The sequence below is a fragment of the Ipomoea nil genome, unplaced genomic scaffold (genome assembly GCF_001879475.1).
Source record: "Ipomoea nil cultivar Tokyo-kokei standard unplaced genomic scaffold, Asagao_1.1 scaffold2647, whole genome shotgun sequence".
NCBI lineage: Eukaryota > Viridiplantae > Streptophyta > Magnoliopsida > Solanales > Convolvulaceae > Ipomoea > Ipomoea nil.
The window spans coordinates 4,029,552-4,040,396 of record NW_017619075.1 but is presented as its reverse complement, the minus strand read 5'-3'; the positions used below and the strand labels follow the sequence as shown (position 1 = coordinate 4,040,396).

The 10,845-nt window shown below is 32.7% G+C and overlaps 1 protein-coding gene across 1 annotated transcript; it reads left to right on the top strand.

Moving 5' to 3' along the window:
* The first annotated feature begins 2,799 nt into the window (after window positions 1-2,799).
* Window positions 2,800-8,087, top strand: LOC109154446 (MLO-like protein 1). Its single transcript, XM_019302234.1, has 5 exons — window positions 2,800-2,938; window positions 3,867-3,884; window positions 7,426-7,465; window positions 7,541-7,803; window positions 8,076-8,087. Exons 1-5 carry the CDS (start codon window positions 2,810-2,812, stop codon window positions 8,085-8,087), a joined length of 462 nt encoding a protein of 153 aa, XP_019157779.1. The 5' UTR covers window positions 2,800-2,809.
* The last annotated feature ends 2,758 nt before the right edge of the window (window positions 8,088-10,845 follow it).

The following is a 10,845-nucleotide window of genomic DNA, read 5'->3' as shown; positions in this document are numbered from 1 at the left end:
TATGGAGTCTTGCTCTAAATAATCAAAAGAATCTTAATTAAACCAAAAAAAAAAAAAAAAAAAAACTTAATATAGATTTGTTTTTAAAAAATGCAAGAAAATGATTTTGAAGGTATCTAATTTGTAAACTTTGATGTTCAACTTTGATTGTTATGTATATAGTCTGGCTAATTGATTTACCAAAGTGAATATTAAATTTTATATTGTATTTTTTTAATACACTCTAACATATTCATAGTATATGTTCAACAATTATACAAACTTTGATTGAGATGGAATTCGAACCTAAGACCTTTAATGTCTTATGAAAATCAATAAGTTAAAAATAATAAATAGTTAACGGAGTATTTCTTTACTAAAGTTTACACAAACAAAGTAAATGATATAATAGAGAGTAAAGTAAAAATTAAATAAAAAAAATCAAAAAAATCTGAACTATTTATTTTACCAAATAATTTGATGGACATTTTTAGTTCTCGTTATAGGTTTAACTTTATTGGCTTTTATTTGTGTGTGTGTGTGTGTGTGTGTGTGTGTATATATATATATATATATATATATATATTATATATATATATATATATATATATATATATATATATATATATATATATGCCAAGCACCTTGTCCTTGTGCTCAGATGACATCCGGGTTGGACTCCCATATGGGATGTTGTGCTTCAGTGGGTTGAGAAAGTAGAAATAGTTATGAACAGATACTACATTGTAATAGAGTCAGTAGCATTTAATATATATATATATATATATATATATATATATATATATATATATATATATATATATATATATATATATATAGGCGGGTTCAGGTGCGGCAGTGTCTTACGGTGCGGCTATTTCTTAAGGTGCGGCAACACCAATAGTTCAACAAATATGCACCATCAACGTTAGGAAAATACACCATACAAAACAGAGTAAACAGAGCTCTGCATCACCAAACACACACCATTAGGTGTGAGTAAAAACATCATACACTGTTCGGAAATACACCATTGGGGGTTGTGAGTTATATGGTGTATTTTTTTGAGTCTGTTGTGTATTTTGTGATGTTTTATTACATTTCATTGTGGTATGTTTTTATTACACTGTTGTGTGAGCATATAGCCATTAACGTGCAACCCAACTATTAGCTTAAGCTTTTAGTTGAGATAGAGCACATGCTTCAATTTGGTATCAAAGCCAGACTAAAGGTCATGGGTTCAAATCTCAATGCCACTCGTAAGTGACAACGGTTTACCGGTCCACGTGTTCTTTTCAGCTTAAGCTTTTAGTTGAGATGGAGCACATGCTTCAATTGTGCATATTGTTAACACTGTTGGTGTATTCTAGAATTTAACCGCACCGCCGCACGGTAAGACCCCGCCGCATATGAGCGCTCTTATATATATATATATATATATATATATATATATATATATATATATATATATATATATATATATATATATATATATATATATATATATATATATATATATATTGATCGGACCAAAAAAATGGAACTAAAGAAGTGATTAATATATATGGAATAGGGATTATATTTTTTTTTTTTAAAGGGAAATAGAGATTATATTTTTTTTTTTGAAGAGAATAGAGATTATATATATATATTTTTTTTGAATGCTACTAGCTCTATTACAATGTAGTATCTGTTCATATACCTTTCTCAACCTACTGAAACACAAAGAGCCAATAACGCCTCCACTGAGGCTCGAAATCACAATCTTCCAAATGGAAGTCCAACCCGGATACCATTAGACCACATAGTCCTAGTAGAATAGAGATTATATATTTATTCATTGTTGGACTAAAAGACTTTTTCAAGCGCAATGTCCAAATCCCACCCTTCTCGCATCAAGTCACGATAATCAGTATACATATCCTACTCCGAATATGTCAACAAATTGTATCGTAACAACACTTTCTTAACTCTTAAGGGAAATTGAAATCCGTAGCCACTACAAGAATTTCTTTCAAGTAGATATATTTTACTTTAATTTAATTATGCAGCTAGCTAGCAATACAACAAATGTGGGATCAATATTGAAAAATCGTGTCTAAGCGCTAGGCAGTGGCCAGTCGTCTAGAATTTCAGCGGAATCGTCATTTTTTGATCGTCGGCCGCCAAGGCGCCGACTAGGTCACGACGGATTAGGCAACCTAGGCCGTCGTTTAGCTATTTTTCTGTGTTTTTTTAAATGGGTTATTTTGCTCAAACGGGTTCCGTTTTTAGTTAAATAACCCTAAATTGTTCAAATCGAACGCAAACCCAACAAATGTAATTAAAAAAAAAAATCAAAATCAGATACTCTAATATTAATACTTTGTGAGTTGTGACTTTGTGTTGTGTTTTGATTTTTGAAGTTAATATTTAATATTTTAGTACTAACTATTAAAGTATTAAATAGTTTATAATTATGAAGTCTTAAATAATTATTTTTTTTAAAAAAATTAAATTTAAAAAAAAAAAAGCACCTATGCACCCTAGGCGCTAGGTGCCGGAGGAAGGTCTAGTTATTTTTGCAACCTTGTGTGGGACGATAATAGAGTAAATTTGAATAAACTAATCCTATGTTTACCATTTAATCCTTAACCATATCACATATAGTCAGAAATAAGTATACACAAGTTAGGTAGGGTGTATGCATTACGTATACATTGAAGAGTACGTGTGAGTATATATTATGAGTTATTGACCATGATCTTTGTAAATGGATCCGGTGACCGCCCAATTCATATATATGGTAGCTCTTTGAAACTGACAAATATAACCAAAAGAAACAACATACATGGCCGGAGGGGGAGAAGGAGAAGTAACCAACTTGGAGCAGACGCCCACCTGGTTTGTTGCTCTCGTCTGCACCGTCATCGTTGCCATCTCTCTTGCTCTTGAAAGAATTCTTCATTATCTTGGAAAGGTATATATATATATATATATATATAGGGTCCGGATCGACCTAATCTTAGGTGAGGACGTGAGGACTAATCTAGACCATTAAATCAGAATGATGTATGATTGAGATTAAAAGAAACAAATCATACGGATTAAGAAAACAAATTCCTTTAAAATATTAAAATATATAAATCTAGGGTAAATCAGTCTTATTAAAAGATGTGCATTCCTATACAAAATGTTGTGCATTCCTATACTGAGTGTTGTGCATCAATAACTTCATTGTTGTGCATTCAAACCCCGTCAAAAAATCATACAGTGAACATCCAATGTTCTACGATGCATTGAACTATGTGCTATAATGCACAACTCCCTAGCCTATAGTGCACAACTTACAACACTAGGTTGCACAATCAACACACACGAATGCACAATTGTACTACCCAGTCATTTATACATATACACGACAATCCAAATATAGACAATATTATACTCAAAAGAACAAGCGGAAAAAAATAAAAAATACTGATTAGTTTGCATGGGCGAACACTCAATCAATGATGAAGAAATCGCGGCTCCAAATTACAACGGTGATGATCCAAGAAAATAGGAAACCAATTTGACCAAGAATTATACATGCGTTCACACTTGAAAAAAAATAGAAAAAGACACTATTATCCCACTTTAACAAAAAAGATCAATCCATGTCATCTCAAGAACTCAAATCTGGACCATCCAAATAAAAAAAACAAATGCACAAGATTAGTCCTCACGTCCTCACCTAAGATTAGGTCCTCACCTGATCCGAATTCTATATATATATATATATATATATATATATATATATATATATATATATATATATATATATATATATATATTTGTTAATTCTACTGATATGATATGATGCTTGAATGAATTGTTGTGTATCTCTTGACTGGAATGCTATACAGTTTTTGCTCAAGAAAAAACAGAAGCTGTTGATTCAAAGTGTTTTGTCAAAGTTGTGCAAAAAGAATTCCAGTTCTATAAAGGAATATCAGTCATAAAAGAAATAGCTAATGAAGAATACTAGTTTTAAAGGGAATTGTTATTGAAGTTTTTCTAGTTCTAGTTTGATTAGGAATAACTTTGTTATTCACGAATATGTTAGGAGTAGTTACTATAAATAGGGATTGCCCTTTATTGTAGAACCCAAGCATTCAACATTAATCTTGTGAGGTACGAGTGTCTTTGAGAATAGGATACTAAATTCCCCTAGAAAGTAGTACATGTGTTTAGGTTTCAATAGTTTGGTAGGAAAGATCATTCTATTGTGTAATCTCAGGTTCCAAACATGTACTTTAAATATTGAGCTTTTAGTGGATTTAGGCAAGTTCTCAAATTGAGAAGTGCCTCGCAGATTAGGGTTGTTTGCCCGAACTGCGTTACAGATCATTTGTGTTACAACTTCAATTTCGGTGCTGCGCTTTACAAATTTTCAATTGGTATCAGAGCCAAACTGCTTAAGTTACTAGCAGGATCCTAATGGAGTTTCCAAGAGAAGGACTATCAAACACAGAAAGGATACAGTGCTATGAGTGCAAAGGGTTTGGACACATCCAGTCAGAATGTCCAACATACTTTAAAAGGAAGAACAAGACATACATGACAACATTAAGTGATGACTCAGACAGTGAAGAAGACACCAACACCAATTTCGTAGCATTCACCGCAAATCATGAAAATAACAACGGAGAAGATATACAAGAATTACTAGAGGCATATACTCAAATACATGCCAAATGGGAACAAATCATCAAAATAAATCTAGATCTCATGCAAGAAAATCAGTTTCTAAAAGATGAAAAAGATAGAGGAGAAAAACGCCTTAAAGGTACTCAGAATGAATTAATGGAGTCGAACGGCAGAGAGGCCAAACTGTTACAAGAGATCAAGGAACTAACTGAGAGGCCTAGATCTCCAAAGCCAGCATCCAATGAAAGTCATTCTTCTGAAATTCCTGAAGTGTCGCAACATCACTTCCAACACCGAAGGAGGATCAGATGCTATTACTGTCACAGACTGGGGCACATAAAAGCATATTGCTTCAAAAGACAAAAATCCGGATCTGTATTACAGACAAATCAACAGAGATTGGTCAGTACAAAGCAAGAAAATCTGGGTAAGAAAAGATCAGAATGTTGCCTACACCTCAAAAACTAGCAAAGAACAAAACATATGGTATTTTGACAGCGGGTGTTCAAGGCATATGACTGGAAATCCAGAAAATCTAGAAAACATTCAGTATAAGAATGAAGGACATATTACCTTTGGAGATGGAGGAAAAGGCCAGATCATTGCAAGCGGCATCTTGAATGTCCATTGGCTGCCTAGGTTGCCAAAAGTCCTCATAGTACAAAGTCTAAAAACAAATCTAATCAGCATAAGTCAGCTTTGTGAAGATGAACTCAAAGTAGAATTCTCTAAAGACAATTGCACTGTGTTTAATCAGAATCACAAGTGTGTCATGATGGGAAAAAGGTCCGCAAACAAATGCTATACATGGGATGGTGACCTATCTGGTTTACAGACAACTAACAAGCAATCACGGCACCAACATATGGGACACATAAATTCTCATGACATCAAAGGGGACCAAGCAATATTCCTAGACTATTCAAGTTATTCATCAAACAGTAAGACTTTCAGTGCAGACAGTACAATGGAATCCATGAATGTGGTTATTAATGACACAATTTCAAGAATAACCACTAATGATGACGAAAGTCCCAGAGTTGTTGAAACAAATGTTCCAACACCTCTGACTACTGTTATGCAGAATCACAAAACAAAAACAGAACCAGATGAAGAAAAGGATGTTGGCTCTGCAACGATCATTATGAGCCCTGTTCTGATTTCACAGGAACCCTACCAAAATATTCAAGACGAACGCGAACCACCTCCAACCTGTTTGTGCGAGACAGCCCTGGAGGGCGAGGGTGGTATGGCGGTGGCAACGGAGCGTTTTCCGGCGATGATTATGTCAACGGAGCGTTTTCCGACGTTTTCCAGTTTCGTCTAGGTTATCCCATGAAGATCAGATCGGATATTTTAGAGATCATTTTGAAGAACTTTCACCGGATTTTGTGCTATTTCCAGAAATTAATGATGGCGCATAATTAGTACATTCGAAATTCCGGTCAGAAAATCTAGATGCGATCGTAAGGCAGTAGAGACCGATTGATGGAATCTCAGTGGATTCATGCTTGCATGGCCAGAATACATCTCCAATTAAAAGAATTCTCGACAGATTGTCTCAGCTTTGGCGTCGCGCTCTTCCGATGTGCAATTTCCCTTCGGGATGTCGCGATTGAGGAGAAGTGATGAAATCAAAGGCATTGGTGGTAATAACAGATGAAGAATAAATCAGAGGAGAAATTAGCTGTGATAGGCTGATATAATTGGGAATTTTTTTTTAAACAAATCATACTCAACGATAGCACTCACCAATAACAGAGATACATGGAATCAATTAAGGGCCAGAAATTAATGATGGCGCATAATTAGTACATTCGAAATTCCGGTCAGAAAATCTAGATGCGATCGTAAGGCAGTAGAGACCGATTGATGGAATCTCAGTGGATTCATGCTTGCATGGCCAGAATACATCTCCAATTAAAAGAATTCTCGACAGATTGTCTCAGCTTTGGCGTCGCGCTCTTCCGATGTGCAATTTCCCTTCGGGATGTCGCGATTGAGGAGAAGTGATGAAATCAAAGGCATTGGTGGTAATAACAGATGAAGAATAAATCAGAGGAGAAATTAGCTGTGATAGGCTGATATAATTGGGAATTTTTTTTTTAAACAAATCATACTCAACGATAGCACTCACCAATAACAGAGATACATGGAATCAATTAAGGGGGAGATGAGCCAAAAGTCAAAGTTTTTTTTTTCATGGAATCAATTAAGGGGGAGATGAGTCAGAAGTCAAAAGCTTTTTATGGAATCAAGGTTTTTGCCAAAAATTTGACAAAGGGGGAGAATGTTCATTCAAAGTGTTTTGTCAAAGTTGTGCAAAAAGAATTCCAGTTCTATAAAGGAATATCAGTCATAAAAGAAATAACTAATGAAGAATACTAGTTCTAAAGGGAATTGTTATTGAAGTTTTTCTAGTTCTAGTTTGATTAGGAATAACGTTGTTATTCACGAATATGTTAGGAGTAGTTACTATTGTAGAACCCAAGCATTCAACATTAATCTTGTGAGGTACGAGTGTCTTTGAGAATAGGATACTAAATTCCCCTAGAAAGTAGTACATGTGTTTAGGTTTCAATAGTTTGGTATGAAAGATCATTCTATTGTGTAATCTCAGGTTCCAAACAGTGTACTTTAAATATTGAGCTTTTAGTAGATTTAGGCAAGTTCTCAAATTGAGAAGTGCCTCGCAGATTAGGGTTGTTTGCCCGAACTGCGTTACAGATCATTTGTGTTACAACTTCAGTTTCGGTGCTGCGCTTTACAAATTTTCAGAAGCCTCTGTTTGAAGCCTTACAGAAAATTAAAGAAGGTGAATCTATTGCACAAACTCCATCCTCATATTATATATAGTTGTGATCTGAATTGAATTGGATACGATTTGCAGAGTTGATGCTGTTGGGGTTTATTTTTCTGCTCCTCACTGTGTTCCAGAATAGTATTCTCAAAATTTGCATCTCCAAGCACAAGGCGGATATATGGCTTCCCTGCAAAAAGAGCGATGATGACACTCACGCCGCCGAGGGGCTGCCGGCTTCCACTTCGCACTTCCAGACGGCTCTCACTTTCGTCTCTTCATTTCTTCCTCCCACCGGAGCAACGCGCCGCCTTCTCTCTGAATCCAGCAATGCGCAGTACTGTCCCGACAAGGTATTACAACTCTCTATATATTCTCGGCAATTTTTACTCGAGACTCAACTGTTCTTAGATCAAGGTTTATCACTGTGCAATTTTTTTTTCAAGGTAATATATGTTTTATACATTTCTCAAATATTTTTAGCACAAAGAATTTAAATTTCACCACCAAATATCCCTATTTTATATTATACTTTCCCAACATTTTTAGCCTAAAGAATCTAATTTCCACCACCGGATGCCCTTCAATAGTTTAGATTTTGCACAAATCTTTAGATGTCAAGTAGGAGAGGAGATAGGGAATTTTTTTTTTAAAATGATTTTTAAAAAAAGGAAGACGGGTGGTTAACGCTCTCAGCAGTAGTGTGGAGTTCACGCACCCGGATAGGCGTTTCTTGTGGGCCTCACATGCACCAGACGAGTGTTTTGATTTTTTAAGTGGGGCCCACTATTCAGACAAAAACCAATCTCTCCTGCAAAGACCAATCGTTATACCCTACACCACGGCGCACGTAGCATTGTGCGCCGCGCACCTCCCAAAACGACGTCGTTTTGGGAGGCACGGTAGGAAGTTGCTGTGATTATGTATATTTGTTCATACAATTATGTACATTTTTTATACAATTCTGTACATTCTTTTTATACAATTATGTACATCCGAATCAGGAAATTTTTGTGTATTATGTTAAGAGTTGATGTGTATTATGTTAAAACTTTATGTTTATTATGTATTATGTTAGATTATGTGTATTACCTTTTAAAAAAGAGTATGTATATTTTGTTATATAATTATGTACATTCATGTATACAATTATGTGTATTCTAGTATAAAATTATGTACATTTTTGAACATGAGTTTTTTTTTTAAAGAAAAATTAGTATTTTCACCCGTGCGATGCACGTAATGGAATTGTTGTAATATATTAAGAATATTTAAATCGATATATAATTATTTAAGAGTTAATTTCACCAGAGGTCGCTTATCTCCTGAAAATTCCAAATTTAATCCTAGACTATAGTTATTAATTATTACGATTTATTCTATATTATAATTCTTACGTTAATATTCTTGCTATTATTATTAACACTTAATTACTTTTAGATATTATTATTACCACTTATATTATTATTATTATTAGTTTCTTTTCAAGTTCTGTTAGTATATAATGGCCGTGAGGCACAATAATAATATAACCATAATTAAATATTCTTGAACTGTATTCCGTGAGTCACAATAATAATATAACAATAATTAAATATTTTTCAATTATATATTCTTCTAGGATTTCTATTACCATCATTAATTATTCCCTAATTTCCCATAATTAAATAATTTAACCAATTATAAAGAGAGATTATTAAATAATACACATGACATTTTTTAATTAAGAATTTTAAAAATTCATTAATAAAACATAAGGTTCTCATAATTTTTTCTTAGAAACTATTTAATAAATCATTTTTTAGAAATTAGTGGGCCAAACCGCCTACGGCAGTTTGCGGTGGATAGATCTTGAAAAAATACGCGATTTTAAAAAAACATTTGTCCAAAACGGACAACCGAGTCAAAAGTTATGCCTTGCCGAACTTTTGATACTTTACAACCTATAAAAAAATTAAAAAAAAATTAATAAGCAGTCGCGGAGGAGGCCGATTCCGGACTTTCTAGCCGCGGCCAGCGGCGCGATAAAAAAATTATTATTTATTATTAGGAGGGTTTGGGAAATATTAACCCAAAATGTATATGTGTTGTTTTTGTTTTTATATATATTATAGATGTATAGATAGATAGATAGATTACAATAGGAATTGTATTACAGTACTAGTTTTTTACGCACATTGCGCGATTGGGATAATGCCCAATGTTTTTCTTAAATAAGTATTTTAAAGTATATCAAGGCAAGATTATATTGGAATTGTTCATGCATATATAATTGAATGTTGAATTTGCGTATTTAAATTGGTAATTCTATGTTTACAAATGCAAGATAATATAGTCAAGATTGATTATAATTGCCAATAAAATAATTGTATGGTAGGAGGGGGGGGGGGGGGGGGGGGGGGGGGGAATAAAAGTTAAAAGCATAAAATATTAAATATATACTAATATCATTTGAGGAGATTCCGGTAGTAGGATTTGTGGTTAGAGCTCTATTAAGACTTTAATATTAGAATTAGATTAATGTTGTAGTTATAATTCTATATTAGACTTTAATATTAGAATTAGACTAACGGTGAATTAACGGTACTTAATGAAAAAGTTAACAGATCGGATAAATTAGGAAATCTCAAGGAAAAACTAAAATTTGAACAATCTGAACTATTTATTTGATTTAATAATTTGACGGTCATTTTTTCTACTCAATATTTATAATTAAATAAATATTTCAAAGTATATCAATGCAAGATTATATATGAGAAGTTCAACATTAGTAATTTAATGTCTAATTTATTTATTTAAATATGTAATTCAAAGTATATGATCGAATACAATGTAATTAGGAGATTCATTATAATCGTTAGTAAACTTTATTTAAAATAGTAACTAAGTATTTTTGTTGCAAAGGGTTCTAATATATTTAATGAATGCATATATATACAAGATCAATGAATGATTTAATGGTACCAGTCCTTCAAGTGTTTTGCTCAGTGTTCATTTAGTTTAACCATTATTGTTGAATAATTTATTATGGATAAAGAAATTCCTAATTTACGGAAGTTATATGTAGTAAAATTTTAAATTTTTAATTATAATGTAACCCAAAAATATTGGACGATTGGAAAATATGATGTAACTCAAAGATCAAAATGCTAAAGAAAGTGTTTTAGTTATTCAACAGTTTGAAGAAACAATTTGTTCCAAACCACTGAAACTACAAACATTACAATTTACAATATTTTCACTTACCGTTTTTGAGAATGATTTCCCCAAAACACATCTATATTTTTAAAAAAATTATTATTAAAACAATTATTATTATTATTATTATTATTATTATTATTATTATTATTATTATTATTATTATTATTATTATTATTATTATTATTATTATTATT

Coding starts and splice junctions, on each gene's coding strand:
- LOC109154446 (XM_019302234.1), top strand. CDS start 2,810: ATGGCCGGAGGGGGAGAAGGAGAAGTAACCAACTTGGAGCAGACGCCC. Junction 7,466..7,540: donor CTTACAGAAAATTAAAGAAG/GTGAATCTATTG, acceptor TACGATTTGCAG/AGTTGATGCTGTTGGGGTTT.